Source organism: Mytilus trossulus, chromosome 10, assembly GCF_036588685.1.
Source record: "Mytilus trossulus isolate FHL-02 chromosome 10, PNRI_Mtr1.1.1.hap1, whole genome shotgun sequence".
Classification (NCBI taxonomy): domain Eukaryota; kingdom Metazoa; phylum Mollusca; class Bivalvia; order Mytilida; family Mytilidae; genus Mytilus; species Mytilus trossulus.
In genome coordinates this window covers 41,889,437-41,910,312 of record NC_086382.1, presented here as the reverse complement: position 1 = coordinate 41,910,312, position 20,876 = coordinate 41,889,437, and the positions used below count along the sequence as shown (strand labels likewise).

At 33.7% G+C, this 20,876-nt stretch overlaps 2 protein-coding genes across 2 annotated transcripts; both read left to right on the top strand.

The window, feature by feature from the left end:
* The first annotated feature begins 1,201 nt into the window (after nucleotides 1-1,201).
* Nucleotides 1,202-20,215, top strand: LOC134687376 (uncharacterized). The gene is made up of 8 exons (XM_063547627.1): nucleotides 1,202-1,429; nucleotides 1,799-1,943; nucleotides 3,382-3,497; nucleotides 15,825-16,482; nucleotides 17,824-18,049; nucleotides 18,957-19,027; nucleotides 19,346-19,462; nucleotides 19,966-20,215. The coding sequence occupies exons 1-8, from the start codon at nucleotides 1,322-1,324 to the stop codon at nucleotides 20,160-20,162; spliced, it is 1,638 nt and encodes a 545-aa protein (XP_063403697.1). The 5' UTR covers nucleotides 1,202-1,321; the 3' UTR covers nucleotides 20,163-20,215.
* On the top strand, nucleotides 8,922-10,817 carry LOC134687377 (uncharacterized). Its single transcript, XM_063547628.1, has one exon. It carries the CDS (start codon nucleotides 8,955-8,957, stop codon nucleotides 10,578-10,580), a length of 1,626 nt encoding a protein of 541 aa, XP_063403698.1. The 5' UTR covers nucleotides 8,922-8,954; the 3' UTR covers nucleotides 10,581-10,817.
* Nucleotides 20,216-20,876: the final 661 nt, after the last annotated feature.

Sequence of the window (20,876 nt, the reverse complement as noted above, 5' to 3'; positions counted from 1 at the left end):
TTGTGTGTACTAATTTAAGATAACGTGTTCGTCTTAATGTTTTTTCTGTCTGTGTCTTTATTTGTTTTTGTGTGTATTTTTTTTATTGTGTTGTCATATGCACATATGATCATCTATATGTGCCTTGAATAGAAAGTATATCTGTGGTAAATCAATAGTTTATGAAGCTCTATGCTCAAAGATCGAATGGATTTCAAAATTTCTCCGATATGTTTGCAGCATTAATAGTTGAAAATACAGCCATGATTTTCTTTATTAGTTGTAAGTGAATGTGAACTAGCTGTCAGTTACTGCAAGTTCTCTCAGATCTGTACTTAGTGTCTTTTTGTTGTTTTGGGATGTACAAGTACCCGGCCGCGCCCACTCTGAGTTTTTGTTAAATGTATTTCTACTTGTATCCATCTGATGAGTTCAGCCTTTTTCAACTATTTTTTTTATATTTCGTTCTTCTTCTGTACTGTTACACCACTGTATCGGGTAAAGGTGAGGGCTGGGATCCCGTTAACATGTTTAACCTCCGCAACTTTTTGTACGGAAATGCCTGTCCCAAGTCAGAAGCCTGTAATTCAGTGGTTGTCGTTTGTTTATGTGTTACATGTTTGTTTTTCGTTCATTTTTTTTTATATAAATAAGGCTGTTAATTTTTTCGTTTGAATTATTTTACATTTGTCATGTCAGGCCAATTTATAGCTGACTATACAATATGAGCTTTACTCAATGTTGAAGGCCGTGCAGTAACTTATAGTTGTTAATTTCTGTGTTACTAGTATAGTTGGTCTCTTGTGAAGAGTTGTCTCATTGATAATTACACCACATCTTCATTTTAGAATAACCCTGTCCCCAAAGATTATAATGCAGGAAGAGTGTATTTTAATTAATTAGGTTCTCTGTTTAAAAAATCATCTTTTAGCGCGAATTGTATTTCTAGAATATTCAAAAAAAATTGTTGGCATCACAGTAAACGTTAAGTTTTTAAAATACTGTCATATATTTGAAATTCTGAATAGTAAGCAAAATTTCGATATACATTGCTTTGTAATGATACATATATAAAACATCTATGTCATGATAGTAAATATTCATGTGTCTGATCCGGTGATTTGTTAACGTTAGCTATCTCAAAAACGATATCAAATGTGTCTTATGATTTTACAAAGGTTAGGTGTTATCATTATTATTATTATAGTAGCTATAAATATATCTTTAATCATGTGATAATATGTCCCACGTGCTCTTAAAATTTTGAAAATTTATATTGTTTTCGCCGAGACAATTTTGTTCAGTTGTTTAGTTTAGGCTTTAGCTGAGCATCTTTACCGTCATGGAGTGTAGAAGTGTATTCCTACTGTTGTTGATTTGCGTTGCACAGTCATGGTGTCACTTGTGTCTTATATTCCCAGAACAGAGAGGGGATATGGATATCACAAGGGTAAGCTTTTATATACTTAAATGTACTTATTTTGATTTTAATTGGAAATTTAGATATGAGATGCTTTCATGTAAAGCATAAGTTGAGAATTATAATCAAGTTTGGTGTGAAAGATTAGAAACAATTATAGTGATAACATGTCGTGATACGACAGCAAAAATCGAAAAAGAAAACTGTTAAAAAAAAACAGATTCGCAGTAAAGTCGAATTATTATTTCAAAATGGACCCATAAGTCTAGCAAAGCACTTTGAAGAAGAATATTATGCAAGCTTCAATTCTTGAAAATGTACGGTATTGCGAATATCGTGCCAGGATCCCAGACATCAATATCAGTTTATTTTATAAAAGTATATTGTCCTTTTTTCCAGAGTGGTAGTAGTACCTGCTTCAGACATGGTTCTCCATGCGGAGGACAAGCACCTGAAACGCCGGGAGTTACTCCGTATATGGGCGGACAACAGATGTGGATTAAAATCCAACAGAATTATAATCACTATGAAGTTGGGTTTCCAGGTAAATACTAATGCCACTCCTGACCCATTAAATCCTTTTACGACTTTAACAATTTGATCGAATATCGTCCATGTCATACTTCTAAAATCGGCGGAAAATAGCATATCTATAGTGGATTCAGTATAATTCGTTGGGTACTTATGTTTGTAAATTACATGGGTAAAAGTGAATCACTTATAATATCAAGTGTTCGCGGAAATCAAAATTTCTTTATGTCTGTATTCAGAATTTGGTAAAATACAGGTATTCAATAAGAAGAAAACATCATGTAATTGTTTCCAGAATACACGCAAATAGATTGCAAAGGAAATTTCTATTTTTTGATGGCGCATAGTTATGAACGACTTCGTACTCTATTGTTCAAACGATAACAAATGATTTTTTTTTCAATCTTGTTACGACAAGCTTCTAACATGTCTAAAGGAGTAAAATATTTAAGTTCAGAAGATGAGGGGTATGTTTTTTTTGTAAAACACTTCAAGGTATGGTGGAAATTTAGATTCAGTATATTCTTTGTCATCTGCTTGAACACACTGTTTTCCCCCATCAAATTGGGGATCAAAATACATGTATGTGACTTGTGCGTTTTTTTATTCCTGCATCGTAGACACCAGGTTATTAACTGGTCATCGATCAAGATTGAGAGACTTATTGTGAGGTAAATGCAACTACCCTACTACGGGCTACGTATAAAGGGGGTGTCTATAGCGTTAATATAAGTTTCGTTCCCTTATGTATTGCATTTCAAAATATTTGACTTTTTATAATCCTAGGTCTGAATTCCACATTAAAATAATCTGTGTTATGGATTATAATCTTTACCCTCTATTGACTACATTTTTTTGTAATTTAAAAACTTTAAAAAAGCAAAGTTTTAAACATCTCGGGAAAAGATAACCATAGACGGACTCCGCTATTATTTATTTATACCCGGTAGTCATAAAGCTATCTAACATTTTTTTATTCTTGTACATCCTTGGCTTCCAAATATTTGCTTTTGAGCGTTCCTGATGAATGTTAATTAGGACAGCGCTTTGAACGCAAGAAACTGGTCAAGAGGTGTTTTTTATTCTCCACCCACGATAGAAGAGGGACATTATTTTTTTCTGGTCTGTGGGTCCGTTCGTTCGTTCGTCCGTCCGTCTTTTCAGCTTCAGGTTAAAGTTTTTGGTCAAGGTTGTTTTTGAAGAAGTTGAAGGTAAAACTGAAACTTAGTATAATGTTCCCTTTAATATGATCTTTCTGATTTTAATGCTAAATTACAGTTATGATATCAATTTCACGGTCCACTGAACATAGAAAATGATAGTGCGAGTGGGGCATCCGTGTACTTAGAACACATTCTTGTTTGTTAAATGTCTTGTGATGTACCAGTTTTCAATTTTCAAATTGTTGACAATTTGCCTGAAACAATAACAAAGTCTTATTTTGTTCGTAGGATATATGGATATTGCTATAGCTCCACTAAATAGCCTTGACTTCCAGATGTTGGCATTTACGCCAGATTATTATGTGCATGCGCAGGATCATGTGAAGAATTTCACAACTATAGTGGTAAATATTTGTTTGAATACAATAACTTTAAATCATATCAAAATCATACTAGCTCTCTATTATCACGAAGTATATACACATGTTGAAGACCGTATATTGGCATCTAGAATTGTAGATGGGTTTTTTCCACGAAGTATACACACGTTAAAGGCCGTACGTTCACTTCTAGAATGGTAGATGTTTTTCCCACGAAGTATACACATGTTAAAGACCGTATGTTGACATTTAGAAATATATTAGTCGTTATATGTCCTATATTACTGTCCTTTTGATCCAACAATTCAGTATATATGTCGTGTACATGTTACGATTTTGTACAGGTTATAACATGTACAAAAATAGTGTACATGTTATAACTTGTATAATGTAAAAATACAAGTTATAACATGCACAAAAGTACCTCGTAATTGTTATAACACGTACGAAATTTTGATTACAATTGGTTTTAACTTGTACAAAATTCTGATAAATCTAAATGAAGCAGAATAGACATTTAAATTTATATTAAATAATAAAGAACAAACAATCAATAGTCCAGAAAGTGTTATTTTTTCTTTTCTTTAGATGACAATGGTCAAAAAGTTTCAGAAATTTATCGTCGCTTGGCTTCCAAAATGTCGTATATGACTTTTTTTTGCTAAAAATACTTTTTGACACCAATGGTCTGGGCGGGAGGAAATCTTTGGTATTACAAAATAGCATACAGTTAGACAAATCAAAACGTTTGAAATAAGACATTTTACAAAATTGCCAATGTCAGTTGTTTGTAAAGTTTGCTTCCAAAATGTTGTATGAAAAATTGAAAATCGTTGTATAATGTCTTTGGAAATAAAATAATTGTACATTTCTTTATTTATGTGAAATAATTTAAGCTCTTGGATAATCCAGAAATGTCAGTTTTTATTTCACTTCTGTTTACAACAATTGTTCAATTTGACACGAAATTTTGGAAGCATGCATTTTGTCAAAATTCTCAAAGCCTGTTTGTGAGATATTTTTTCTTGAAAAATTTTGGAAGCCCAGCGACGTTATGCTTTATGACTTTTGTTTTGTTGGCATAATGTGTTTTTATGTAACTAGATATAGGAAGATGTGGTGTGAGTCCCAAAATTACTAGTGTAAAACCATTCAAACGGGAAAACCAACGATCTAAACTATATAAAAAACGACAAACACGTATAAAGTACATAAACAAACGTCACCTACTGTACAGCAGACTCCTGTATGTTTTATGCCGTCCATCAAAGCTTACATCAGTGTGACACTAGTTCAATAAAAACATACTTTTTTAAGAACAATGCCTTGAAATTTTGCGTAATACTCCTCCCCCTCGTGTTTTGACAATGTCTCATATGCTTACTCTTTAAAAGCAAGATAGAGCTGAAATTGTTTTCTTTGGACAACGCTTCATTATTCATATATTTGGATCTACTCTTCAACATTTTTGGCCTTCAGCATGGCTTATGTATATTTATACCTCAAATTATTATTGTTTTGATAACTTATAAGATCATTGCATGATACAAACAGGGGCGGATCCAGCCATTTTAAAAAGGGGGGTTCCCAACCCAGGACAAAACGGGGGGGGGGGGGGGGGGGGTCCCAACTATATGTCCCCATTCAAATGCATTGAGCGGTAAAAAAAGGGAGGTTCCGACCCCCCTCCCCATCCCCCCCCCGGATCTGCCAATGTACAAATGTCATTTTGATTTTTTGAATATATATCGCTCTACTTTGAAATCAGGGTATTGTTTGTAGAGAAATCTATCCTGGTTATCCTCTAATGTCTGTTAGTGTCAACTAGAATGAAAGTATTTACTATTGCCTTCAAAGTGGACACTCACAATTATAATTCATCAGATAAAAATACTGAAAAGTGTTTGTTGACTGCATGTGTGTTTTAAAAGGTATAAAGAAATTATAAAATTATAAAAACTATGCGTCTGGGGCCAGTTTCACAAAGCTGACTTAGGACTAAGACATGTCATGGGATATTCTTATGACATATATTACTGCTTAGGGGGTTTCACAAAGTATTCCTAAATAAGAACATCTCTTAAAGTTGGTCACAAAGTTAGGACAACACGAGATGTGTTTAATGATGGTCTTATGATAGTCATGATTTTTTTATATAAACTACACTTATTTATTATCTTATCATCAATTTTCATATTCCTGATACTTTGAAGGTTGACGGATTATTATCAGTTGTCAACAATAAACATTCAATGCATTGATTTTAAGCAATGATGCCCCATTTCATCCTTGAGCGTAATCATAACCAATACAGAGATACCTTTTAGTATATCTTTGCTAAGATCAGTCAAAGACAGCTTAGATAGTCATAATAAGATCATAAGACATGTCCTAACTCCTAAGATATATCTTATAACAGGTCTTAAAAAAATGCTTCGTAATTCTGACCCCTGAACATAAACTATACTAGAACACACCCGCGAAATCGCGGGCATTTAGAGCGTGGTTGAAAGTATGTAAAGTGTTGTAGGAAGAATTTTGTAAAAGATTTACTGACTTGTGAATTTCAGGAAAAGTATCAGAAGTAATAGGTACTTGGGGTCAGGAAAATGTTTTTTTTAATCCTCCTTCTTTATTTCCAAAATTCCTATTTTTTTTGTTTTCTTTTAATTTCATTATGAACATACATGTATTATATTTATGAGCATTCAAGTCAGGGGGCCTGTAATTCAGTGGTTGCCGTTTGTTTAAGTGTTTCATGTTTGTTTTTCGTTCATTTTTTAAATAAATAAGGCTGTTAGTATTCTCATTTGAATTGTTTTACATTGTCATTTCGGGGTCTTTTATATCAGACTATGCAGTATCGGCTTTTCACATAGTTGAAGACCGTAAGGTGACCTTTAAATGTTAATTTAGGTGTCATTTTGGTCTCTTGCGGAGTGCTGTCTCACTGGCATGCATGCCTCATCTTCTTTTTATTGTAACCAAACTTAATGCTGGAGAATTTCAGAAAAGGTATCAAAAGTCATAATATAATAATAGGTAATTTGGGACAGGATAATTGATTTTCTAGCCCGGCTCCTCCTTTTTCGACAAAAGAAATCCACTCTTTTTTGTTAGTTCTCTATTAATTTTAATGACACATGGATAATTTTAGCGCTTATCTGTATATTATGAACATTCATAAAAGGGGGGATCGCACCGGGAGGGGTCCTGATCCCGATATCCCGGTCTTAAGAACATGAAATCCCGAGGTTCCGAATTTAATATAAATTGAATATCTCGACACCCTGAAATTCGAAAAAAGAAATCCCGGATCCCGAAATGGTCAATCCTGAAATTTCGATCTTAAAAACACCCGTTCCCGACGTCCCGAAAAGGTCCTGCTTCATTTATTACTATAGATAAAGTGTATTTTCTTTTAAATTCAATTTTCAGGTTAATAATCGATCCACGGCGGTCATTGATATATTGTACAGACACTCTCTATTTAATAAACTCTGTGACCGCCGTGGATAGTAAACTTGAAAATGGTATCAGACAGAAAATACACTTTATTCCTAGTATATGTATTTTTTTCAAAGTATAAAAAAAACGCAAGCCGGAGGTCTAATCTGAATTAAAATTTCGTCCAATGACGGATATCAGACAGAAAATACACTTTATTCGTAGTATATGTATGTTAAAAGTATACAGCTTGAAAACGCAAACGACGGAAACATATCCGGACGCCTTTTTCTCATTTTTCTCCCAAAATAACTCAATTCGGATAATCATATGAATGGATGACAAATGCGATTATGCACTGTATATATAGGACACAGAGGCATGAAGATTAATTTATTGTGGAAACAAGAGAAGCGACACCCGAAATGAGGTCTTCTCGTTTAATAGTATAGATAAAAAAGGACAAAACACACTAACATGAATGAATAATAAAAAAAATGATGAAAAATATTATTGAGATTAATAGCATCAAATTCAATAAAAAGAACTATATCTTTATTTACAAGTTAAAACCATTGTTAAGCAATATTTTGTACTGATTATAACATGTACGAGGTACTTTTGTTCATGTTATAACTTGACGTATTTTTGCATTATCAGGTTATAACCTGTACAATATTTTTGTACATTCCAGATGGTATAACCTGTACAAAATTGCAACTTGTACACGTCCTATACATTATTGAATTAAGGATATGCTTAATTGAATTTAACATATGCTGAAACGAATGCTGAAATGAGTTTAGCAGAATTATAATTATAAATATATAATTATAATTATATGTTGAAATAAATTCATATAATAATTATGACCTTGATTCCGCGCCAACATAGCAGTTAAATTCATCTAACCATTTGTCAAAAAGGGGGGTGTAGGTAACTATTGTAAGTCCTACTAGGGTCCTAATTTGGCTAATAAAAATACTCTATTCCATTCATACCGCATGACATCTCTAACTAACTTTACAACTTGCCTTTTACAGACAGTTGATTATGTATGTGAACTTTTCGTTGTGATCTGTCACTATATACTTAAAAGCGAGGCTACATTTAATTATATGTTTTATGTTTGTTAGTTACTGTAGTAAGTAGTTTTTTCTACCTTTAATGCCATTCCAAAATATTTGATTTTTTTTATCATTTTAGAAAAAAATGAACCACTGCTTCCAAACCAGGTCGCACTTTTTTGGCGCAAACCGGATTATTCCCTTTTGATCAGACTGAGAGTCGTCATCGGCATTGTTTTATTACTAGTATTGATTTGCTGGGGGGGAAAATGGGAGAAAATCAATAATAGAACAATGCCGATGACAATACTGATCCAAAGTTATTTAAGGAATGACTGTAATATTTTTTCTGTCTATTCGAAATAACATAATAAATGTTGTGCACACTGAATAACCCGCGTTTACTGACCCAGTTTGAACTTTCAATCATGCATGCAGATGTTGTTCAACGGACTTTTAAATACAAAAGTTCAAACAAAGTTCTGATAAATACATCGTTAAATCCGTCTGAAGTTAGAAACTAATGTATCGTTTGTACTAATAAACACTGTATAGACGCTTTTTTAGCGAGCGCACGGCATAGTTTGTCAAAGTTTATGTATCGTTTGTTTTAGAAAGAAATGCACTCTAAAATAATCAAAATAAAGTGTTACAAAACAATAATTGTTTCATAATTTCATAACAGCGTGGACGTTTTGCCGAAAGCGGGGATTACGGATTAAAACATTTTTGTTTCGTAAGTTTGTCAAGAGTCTTTCGGCAATTTTATCACTATGTGTCAAATTATCTCTATTCTTTGTTGCGCAATGTTTGGACATAAAGATGGATATAAATCTTTAATAATTAATATAATTGAAAGGATTACGATAAGGAATATTAATGATAAGGCAAATCATTAAGTGTATATAAATAGATATAAAATCAACAGTAATAACTTTTGAACGAACAATTTTCGGGTCATAGTACAATGGAAAATTCGCAATGGACTATTGGCGGACGTCTCAAACATCATGCATCGATAAGGCCAGAAAAAAATGCCTTTATCATACGTCCTGCTAAAGGACCAAGAGATGTGATCTCATGCCATGAGATTTATGAACAGAGCCTTTCATTTGCTGCGGGTCTTTTCCAGAAAGGTTTACGTAAAGGTGACACAGTTGGAATATCTTTCTTTAACAGCAGACAGTGGCTTATTGCTACCTTTGGTTGTCAAATCATTGGTGCTATTCCTTTTCACATCAAATTTAGATCAGAGAACGGAAAGGAAGTTATACGAATCCTGCAAATTCTTGGAAATTGTACAGCAATTATTCTAGATTCTAATGATGAGAAGACCAATAATAAGTTCATTGAAGGGCTGGTAAACTGGACAAATGACAAGGAGAAAACAGTTCTGTGTCATCTGAAATGTGTCATTTGCGAAGGTTTAGAGAATGAAATTATCCAATGCATTAATTTTACCGATGTTTCAACATTGGGTTCCGACTTCGACAAGTCACGTCTTCCTGAAACTTGCCCAGACGATGTGATAATTTATCTAACAACTTCCGGATCAACTGGTTTACCAAAACTGGTACCGAAGACTCACATTCAGCTTCTTGATTATGGAGAAGGATCTGTATTTGCATGTGGAATGTCTGCAGATGATGTGTTCTTCAATGACAGACTTTTTGACTGGCTAGGTGGCTATCCCATTGTATATTTAGTTAGTGGATCCACCCATGTCACCTTATTTGACCAATTTTCTATTGGAAGTTTTTCGGATATATGTGGTTTTATGTGGCAAGTAATGGAGAGCGAAAAATGTACAGTTTCGAAAATGTTGCCATTGTTCATCTTCGAACTTTTAAAACGAGAGAACCCGACTTATCGATTAAGAAGTATTGATACCAGTGGTCTCCCTGTTCCTGTGAATTGTGCCGAAGTTCTAGGTAGATTTTGTGATGAGTTCGTTTCACATTATGGTTCGTCAGAGATGAATTTCGTATCCTTTAAGCACGTCAAAAGTCAATCAGAATTTTCAGATTACTGTGTTGGCAAGCCTCTTCCTTGGATTGAAATGAAAGTTGTAAATAAGAATGGAGAAATTGCTGAGAAAAACGAAGATGGAGAATTATATGTTCGTAATAAGAAGAGTTTCAATGGCTACTTTGGAAATCAATATGAGACAAATAAATCGTTTGATGCAGACGGGTGGTTTCGAACCGATGATGTTGCTTATATGAATGAAGACAGCGAATATATTGTACACGGTAGATGTTCTGACATTATTCTATGTTATGGGGCTCCTTTAAAGCCGTCGAATATAGAAGCTGTGATGATGAAACATCCGGGTATTGCTGAAGTGTGTGTTTTGAGGATAAGTGACCCAGTGTCATTTCAAAAACCCTGTGTATGTGTTGTTCCAAAAGATGGCATTACACTTACAGTAAATGAGCTAGAAGCATTCGCACTAAAAGATGCAATTAATTTGGAGATAATGTTGATAAAAACACGAAAGTATGTTATTTTTGAGAAATTCCCAAAAACTGTTACTGGTAAACCGAATAGAAAGGAAATTCTTGAAATAGCTGAGCAACGATTACAATTTTAGTTCAGTTTTATGATGCCAACGTTATACTTCAAAACTCTGGATGTGGAAAAATGAATATATATATAAAAAGAAGTATCGCATAAACCCCCCAAAATAGTATTTTTTTAAGGGTTATATTCATTTTGTGACAGAGTTGTATCTTTCCATAAGCAGTCTTCTAACTGTCTGATCCAACACATTAGCCAAATTATACTTTGCATACAAACATGTTTTATTGAAGAAAAAAAAATAGAGAAAATCCGTTTTTAAATTATTTAATCATAGTACGTTCTTATATTGTTATTCATGGGTTACCGTATTGAAAACGTTTTTTTGAACATATATTTTTACAAGCTTTTGTTTATGTCACAAGTATAATGTTACTTATATGACAAATAAAGATAATCATTCACAATATATACATATAAACAAAATACACCAGATAATCAAAGTAAGAAAATATAGCAACAGTTGGAAACAAAACCGTATAAAATAATGTTATGTTTTCAATTTCTTAAACATAAATATAAAAAAGAAGATGTGGTATGATTGCCAATGAGACAACTATCCACAAAAGACCAAAATGACACAGACATTAACAACTATAGGTCACCGTACGGCCTTCGACAATGAGCAAAGCCCGTATACCGCATAGTCAGCTGTAAAAGGCCCCGAGAAGACAATGTAAAACAATTCAAACGAGAAAACTAACGGCCTGAATCACAGGCTCCTGACTTGGGACAGGCACATGCATAAATAATGTGGCGTGGTTAAACATTTAAGCGGGATCCCAATCCTCTCCTAACCTGGGACAGTGGTATAACAGTACAACATAAGAACGAAAAGATACATTTTATTTTTTTTATCTTGGCCATGCAATGTCCTCAAACTTTTCAAGATAAAATTGAGAAATGGAAATAGGGAGTCTGTCAAAGAGAAACAACCCGACCAAAGAGCAGAAAACAGACGAATGCCACCAATAAGTCTTCAACACAATTAAAAAGTCCCAACCGGCTTTGTCTATAGTCCAAGTTAATTGTAAAGTCCTAACACAGTTATGTTTTGCCAAAGTGTGAAGAGGAACCTTGTGACTGAATATCTATCGGCAGCAAACATGTCTAACTCCCAGTACATTCAGAATGTGCCTGTTTCAGAAACGAGATGAGTGGTTGATGTTTGTTGCTGTATACCATATTTGCTTATCGTTTATTGTTTTGTTCATTAATCAGTCCGTCAATATTCTCGTTTTAACTGTTTTACATTTGTGAGTTTGGTACTTTTTATAGCTTACTATGCGGTATGTGCTTTGCTCATTCTGTAGGGTCGTACCCAGTGACATATATTTGTTATTTCTGCTTCTGGATAGTTGTCCTATGGGCAACTGTGTCACATCTTCTTATCTGTATACTTACTTCATATCCTGATTTTGAAATAAAACGTAACAACAAATGGAAGTTTTTAACGACCTTCACTTGCACGGTCGGTAATTAAACGGACGACTACATATATGGACGTGATATATCAACTCATACAAAATAACTATACTTACACATGGAAAACTCAAAAAGCGAAAGCAAATCGATTGTATTGTTGTCCTCATTTGAAATTCACATTGAAGCCTTCGACATATTGCAAAAATCTTCTGCTCCTTGTTTGTTTAAGACGGCCCCAAAACTGGTTTCTGTGAAACTATCTTTCAATTGTTAGATGCCGACCAGACTGCATTTGTGCATTACACAGACAGTTGTAAAAAAAAGTCAAGACAATACGTTTGCACATAAAGAAACAGCGCAAAGAAATAAAACGTCGCAAAATTTCTATTAGAAAAATCAGTAAAATGTAACAGGAACACAAAAACCGCGATCCCCTTATAGGGCTGGCAGTTATGCATGACACAATATCCCGTCGCATCACATATTTATTTGTCAATGATCAAACATTCCAGTACTTAATTGTGAAAATATGAATGCCTAAATCCAATCTGCCTAAATCCAATCTATTAGAAACACAATTATTACAGAAAATTGTCCACCATGACCTTCACTGCACTTTAGATTGATTTTTGGTCTTTTAACGCCACTTTTAAGCAAGTTGCTATTGGGCTATTTCGTGGCGGCCAGTTGTTATTGGTGGAGGAAGCTGGAGTGCCCCGGAGAAAACAACGCACAACCTCAGTGTCAACTGGCTAGTGCTTTCAGCAGTAAATACTTAGACCACCGACGTCCCTAACTATCATTAGAAAAGTAGAATAGAAAGATATACAAATTGATGAAAATGATATATAAAAGTTATACAAATATTTACATAACATATATAGCAACAAACCAAGGTATATTGATAACAGAGACATATTTCAATATATGGCTCTTATGATAACAATTTATTATATCATCACATTGTCAATATATATAATAGCTTTTACGGTGATGTTGAATTCCCTGTCATTTATATATTCTTCATCCACACACGAACTTGTCTCCGATTTTTTTTTATGTGTACTACAACCTAATTTTGAGGTATAGAGATGCGATTCTCCCCCCTGAGACAAGTGTTTGTGACCATCTTCAAGAATTTGCGGTCATCCGATGTTCAGTACTTCAGTACTTTGAATAACTTTGTTATAAGCGACCGATAAGAAATATAGGCGAGAGATCGTTGACAGTGCAATACACATGTTGCTGTGTAGCACCAAACAGCATATGTTTCATTTGCGGTGGCACCATTGTGAAAATAAACTTACATGAAAGATTATGCATAGCTGGTTAATCTTTTCCTTAATCGGTAAGCACTTGCATACTCATGATATTCATCAGTTGTGAAAATTTAACACTGAACAATAGTATTAATACGATTTATTCTACATAGAGAATTAATAAAAATCAATGTATGACCTGCTATTCATTTAAAGCCATATACCAAATGTGTGCTAATATTTCGAACTCATCCAAGAAGGCATTTATATTATACCAATGTCATTAAAATCTAACAAGATATGAAGCATTCAGAACGATTACATGACTGGATGGACGAATAGATCGACTTTAGCAAAGATGTTTAACTTAGCACGTTCAACATGTCCCTCTTCAAAGTCATGAGACCAAAATTCATTGGTTTTCGGTGGTTGCGCTTTGCACGTCTTATTTGTTTTTCGTTTATTGTATTGTCATAAATCAGACCGTTGTTTCACACTTTCCAATGTAGCAGACCTTTCATAACTGACTATACGGTATGGGCTTTGTTCATTATTGAAATTCTTACGATTACATTTAACCTAGATCATGTTATCTCTGCTTGATAATTATTATATTAAAAATTGTACAAATAAGCACTAAAAAAGTTCCAAATACGCATTTGCATGACGGTAGGTTTCCATTAGATTGACAATTTTTTGGGGGTTAAGCATGGTTTTATAGCTAGTTTAACCTCTCACTTGCATAACTTAGGTTTTATTTTGCCTTCCCGCCTCAGACATGATCCATTGACAACAGTTCCATTGTAAAGTTGTAGCCATTTTTATTTTAACTTTTAGTGTAGTATACTATAAAAGAAGGATGCACCGAAATATATCTTTGAATCATTGTTTTTTAAGTAATTATATACAGGCACTTATTTTTTTTTTTTTAAAATAGTGCATATTATTCCAGTTAAAAAATTATGTCGTCTACAATTTCTAAGGATATAATATTTTTTAAAAGAGGGACGAAAGATACCAAAGGGACAGTCAAACTCGTAAATCTAAAACAAACTGACAACGCCATGGCTAAAAATGAGAAAGACAAACAGAAAAACAATAGTACACATGACACAACATAGAAAACTAACGAATAAACAACACGAACCCCACCAAAAACTAGGGGTGATCTCAGGTGCTCCGGAAGGGTAAGCAGATTCTACTCCACATGCGGCACCCGTCGTGTTGCTTATGTGATTACAAATCCGGTAAATAGTCTAATTCGGTAGGTCAAATTCATGAAAGGGAAGGGGATTGTAGTTACGACGTAAGGAACATATCCGATATCATTTGTGAAACGGTTATTCCATAACGGTCAACCAACTCGTGATGGCGTCCGTAAAATTTACGAAGGGATGATTTCAACTTCACCATTTGGAACTCTTGGTTTAATAGCTTCCTTGTGAGCAGTAACCCTCTATCAAGAAAATCATGATAGGAAATGCAAGCACGGGACTATCGTATCAATTGGGAGATATATACCCCGTATGCAGGTGCTGCTGGAATGTTGCTACTTAGAAATTGAAAGTTCACAATTGGAAAGCTGAAATCATCTCTTTTGTCGTAAAGTTTTGTCTTCAACCGACCCTCATTGTCAATTTCTAGATGTAAGTCAAGATATGAAGCCGACTTAATTGTATCTGTAGTATCCTTTATCTCCAATTCGATGGGATAGATGCGATCCACATAGTCACCAAATTTTGAATTGTTTAGTGAAAGAACGTCATCTATATAGCGGAAAGTAGAGTTAAAGGATATTGCTAATATATATCCCTCCCTAAGACAAGATACTTGTATCTACGTTGGCCATTCTTTTTTATGAAGCAAAGTAATACCAACTCTTTTAGTTTGTCTTTTAGTTAGGAATGTGGAATACTTGTGTAAAGAGTAGAAGAGTCAAATGTTTTAATACTGTTACAAGATGAAAGAGAGTTAGATTGTATGTACTCTAAAAGATCTTTGGAATTTTTAAGTATCCACATCTGATTCACGCCACCTCTAGAATAGGCAGTTTCACAATAACTTTGAAGCCCGTCTTTGATTGCTGATAAAATGGATGTTAATAATTTAGAAAGGGGTTTCGTGGAGCACTTGGAAGACCCAGCAATATACCGTTGTTTGTAAGGACACTTATGTAGTTTAGGTATCCAATACAGTGATGGAAGATCCAGTTCTTCATCTTTGGTTGAAATACCAAAGGAACAAAGAACAGACCTATGATTATCCAGGATTTCCTCTTTGGTAAGTGTCGTTAGGGTATATGTTGGGTTTCCAAGTGAATTGTCTATACCTAATTCGTTTATCAAGCAATTAATGTAATGACTTTTACAGATAAAAACGATGTTATTTGGGGCTTTGTCTGCGGGGACAACAACATATTCATCATGGAGGTCAGATAGGTGTTTAGCAACATTTGGATCTTTGAAGATTGACGTAGCATGGGCAATGATGGACCCATTCAGTTTCTTAATTCTGATTTGTATTAACGACTTTTTAACTTTCGATTGTTTTCCATTTTTTCTTCTTCTTTTTAGGTGCTGCCTAACATTGATTGTGACCACTGTGTGATTCGAGCACGTTACAACCCTCATAAACCGGGGGAAACAATTTTCTATCAATGTGCTGATATCAAAATCAAGAAGTCTGATGGATTATCACAAACCCCACCAATGTCTCTTCCTCCATTGTCACAGAGCCTCGATCCGGAGTATAGAACTGTCAGAAAGAAGATGGATGTATTGAGATACAGAAATAGGTTTGGACCGAAAATGGACAAACAATATATCTTCGGACTATCATATAACCCATTTGACAAAGCTATAGTAAATTTCATGAACATTTCTTTAACAACAGGTTACCCTAAATACTTCGATGGAGTCGATTTAGTGATTATTGAATCTAAACTAAAAAATGATGTTACAAAACGAAAATCAACTACCAGGGAAACTGAAAAGATTTTTGGTTACATCTGTGCCGCTATTGGTGCCATAAATTCAAGGGGAGATTACGTTGGACTATTTCATGACGAAAAATTAGACGATGATTTAGCATTCAACGTCATGGTTATAAACCTACATGGTGAAAATACTGAGTTCTACCCAATAAAAGCTTTAAAGGCACCAATCAATGCCATTCTACCATATTCCAATGGTAGCTTCTATACTTTCTCAATTGCAGAGGGCTCGGATGCAGGTATGTAACAATGTGTATTATAGTTCTATTTATATTATTGCTGATAAGTACACCTAGAATATTTATTGTATCATCATTAAACAATTTAACTGCTTATGGAAGCCGGATGCGGCAATTTGCGTGTTTTCGAAATTTCCCCTTCGCTTACTAACCGGAAATTGCGAAGTTTGCCGCTTCCAGCTTCTACAACTTTTACAATTATCCAAACAAGTTGTAATTTATTTGTCTTGAAACTCAGTTCAAATTAATCCATCAGCAAGAACAAACAAATGTCTAGTCAGAATACTTACTTTTCTATATTTGTTTTCAACTTGTTTCGAACTTTTGATGATTGAAAAAAAGATAAATTATTGTGAAATATACCTACTGTACAATCTTAGGTAGGATGTTTACTCTTCTAAATATGTCTACATTTAAACAGCAATGTTTTTTTTTATTTTCATGAAGTAGCTGGTCCATTGTAATTGGTTCTTATGGTCCATATGGAGTACATTGTCGATATCGATCTCGATCTAAATTGCTGATACTGGGTACAATCAATAAAATCAATCAATCAATCAATCAGTCAATCTATATACTCAACCAATCAATTGATAAGTCAATCAATCGTTTGTCCATACTGTTTTGACACTAATAACTAATAGTCCGTGTATATTAGGTGTTCCATATCTTAAAGATGTATGAACAGAGCGCATGCATGATGTGGGTATTACATGATCCGCTTAAATCAGTTTTGTTTAAGGAGCGAGTCATTAAAATTGGACAACATTAAAGATTGACTTAAAAGTAAAGTTGAATAATGCGAACTCAATTAAACAACTGGGAATAGTGATGTGTTTTGAGTGTTTTGGAAGGGCTAGTGATTTATCGTTGTCGAAATATTAATGTTCTATTTCGAAAAATAATGATGAATCGTTAATGCTGCACTTGCACGACGTATTGGAAACACTGTCTATGAGCAAACCAAACTTTGCAGTCCTAAACAACACATTTTTTTACCATTTGTTGCATTGAACCAAACAAAAAATATGAAATACATCTACTGCATGCAGCTTAAAATATTATTAGGAAAGAAACAGTAGACCATAACACAACCGTTGATAGTGTCCATATACTTTCAAATACTTTATTGACATATAAATCAAAAACATATTATGTGACAAACACAACATATTATATACAAATCAAACAATCTTCAAAATAGACAAGTGTTTTTCGTCATCTATCTCGTTACAGAATTTGAAGTACCTCTGATCTCTAGGGATCTTGAGATGTCTACCCTTTTCTATCAAAAGAGTGTGTTCACTTACTTTTATCTCATGTATTCCATTTACTTTGTAGGAGATTATGCATTTGAATTAGGAACATTGATATTTCATCCCGACCCTAAGGATTATGACCCATGGTATCAGTATACACCAATTGTAAAAACTCAGGAGAATTTATACATAAACTTCCAGTGGGCAGAATATGATCCAATTAGACATCTTGTTTATGTTTTGATGGGAAATGAAAATTCACCAGATAAGTTACAGGCTAGATTATATACTTTCAGTGCATTCAACATGTAAGTATTTTCTGGTTATATATTTAGAATTGAGAATGGAAATGGGGAATGTGTCAAAGAGACACAAAACCGACAAAAGAGCAATAAACAACCGAAGACCATCAAAGAGTCTTAAACACAGCTAGAAAATCCCGCACCCGACGAAGGCGTGCTTCACAAACAGGCCCCTATCCAAAAAAGATTATTGGTTCAGTGATTATTGCAAGCAATATATAATAATATTGATTTTAGTCCCTGATTGTCTTCTATGAAGATTTTGAGGATGTTTGAAAGATTTTACAATGCTACATTTCAAAAATACACGATGCACGTTCACACGCACAGTGTCAGGGAGATAAGGAAGGACACAAAGAAGGACAATGCCAAGTATAAAATCTAGGCGTTCTCATATGTTGTACTATTTGGCTGGTTCGTAAAGAAATCAAAGGATATTTTTTTGTACATATAAACATTCTGCTTTTAAAGTAATGTCTGGATGGTTCAGGTTAAAAGTTGAAAAAATAATTGTGATGTGTTCTTTTTTAAGTTTAATAACGGAATAAGGTCATTTTGCATTTGTTTGGTAACTAAAAATTACTCTTTTGATTATAGATCATTATAATCCAGTGACATATACAACCAGTAGAAACTTAAAATTGATATTTTTCCTGAATCAATGTATACTTTTTTTCTTTAAAAAACTTCTATCTTAAATAAGTATACATAGTATATTGTTTATATTTTTTCTTCATTATTTCAGTTTGTAAGTCTAGAAGGTTTTTTTTGTGTAAGAATAATCCTCGCAGAGAATGGCCCCACCATTAAAGGATTCAATTGCTTAGTGTTTGTAGTGGAGTTCATTTAATTGTTTAAAGATTATTTGGTCACTAAATTTTTCCTTTTTAGAGACTTTCTGTTTCAATTTCAGGTCAATTGCAATAACAAATATAGACGTAGATCAGTTTACATTTAGTTCCATGCATTTGGATAAAAGAACCGGTAAGCCTATATCTCTTTATTTTTTTTTTTATTATGAACATTTTAACAAAATTAAATGTTATTAAAATGAATGTTTTATGAAATCAATAGTTTAAAAGTTGTTTTTGGACTCATTTGTAATACTGTTTTACACAATTTAATTAGATGATTATGTATTTCAACCAAAACACACAATTTTCTTCTCAAATATGCTTCACTCTTACACATAGTCATAGTTTTATATTCTGTAAGCCATGCCTAAATTATCTTTAAATCTATAGTTTGCTTCGTTGTAATTATATGAAAACCACTAGTCCAACCTTCTAACTTTTCTTTCAGGGAAGCTTTATGCAGTCTCGCCTGGCCTTTTTTATTCAACGAACGTTCAGTGGCATTTGATAGAAGTCGATCCATTAACTGGCAAATCAGAAAGTGTTTTTCAGATAGCTTCATTTGGTAAGATCATTCAGTATTTATTTGTTTATTCGTATTTTTTTTGAAATGGTAACAATGCAGAATTTTGGAACGAACGCACTTATGACGAAAATGATTGATGGATGTTTAATATAGCACAACAGTAATCAAGTATATCAAAGAGAGGCGAAAGATACCACAGAGTTATTCAAACTCACAAGTCGAAAACAAACTGACAATGCCATTGCTAAAATGAAAAGACACACAATACACAACATACTACAAAGAAAACACAGGACTCGTAAAACTCGAATATATGAGAAATGATAATTGAAGTTTAAAGTGTTAGGTGACATGTGGAACAGACATATTACTCACCGTAGAAGATCTCAAGTCGGAATAATGTAGGCACTCGTATACTGAACTGTTTTCTTCTGAATCAATCGGTGTTTTTTCAGGTTCAATTATAACTTTAAATTAATATCCACTGGAAAACAGAGAAAAAGTATAAGCCAAAAAATTAAGAAATATGTTTTTTTTTACAGGTTATTTTGCACGATACTATGGAGGCAGTATTTTCAATGGTATAAGTCCTGAAGGTATTTTGTATCATGTCTTCAGACTAGCTGACACAGATGCTGACGTCATAGCTGCCATTGACATCTCCAAAAAAACAGTTACATTTTCAGAAATAACAAACTTAAGAAGTGTCCATAACTTAGCGCTTGTGAACATGCCATAGATTAGTATAGTTATGTGTTTTGTAATTGATTTTATATAAATTTTGAAAGTTCATTTTATGGCTTTACCGCTTTTCGTCTTATTGATAGGCACATATTAGAATCATATGCAAAACAGTGTGGTCCTGGCCATTGATTGACGACCTTAATTATCCCATTGACTGGGACAGATTAGGTGAACGTTTGTCTGTGACGACCATTGCTCACTTCTTACTTATTATAGAATTTAAACTGTGGGGTCACCAAAGGTTCTTAACGCCTTTAATAATAAAATTATTCGAAAAATTATTCAGGAATAACCTTTATGTTTTGATTTATATTATTAATAAATCAACACATCGTATTATTCCGGATTCGTTTTTTCGAATTGCTTTATTAAGGTGTTGAGAACCTTTGGTGACCCCACAGATTCAGTGTCTTTAACAAGCACATAGTGAGCAGTGATTGTTACCGACAAACGTTCACCTAATATGTCCCAGTCAATGGGATAAATTAGGTCGTCAATCAATGACCAGGACCACACTGTTTTGAATATGATTCTAATCTTGAATACAGAATTTTAGTGACATATGCGGATAATACAGATATCCAAATTGCCCTTGTAGGTATAAAATGTGATTAAATGGAAAATTGAGTTAAAACGCTTTATATTATCTGTTGCTTGGTATATATGCATAGAGTGTTCAGTTTCTAAACCTTCGCTGCAAATCTCGTAT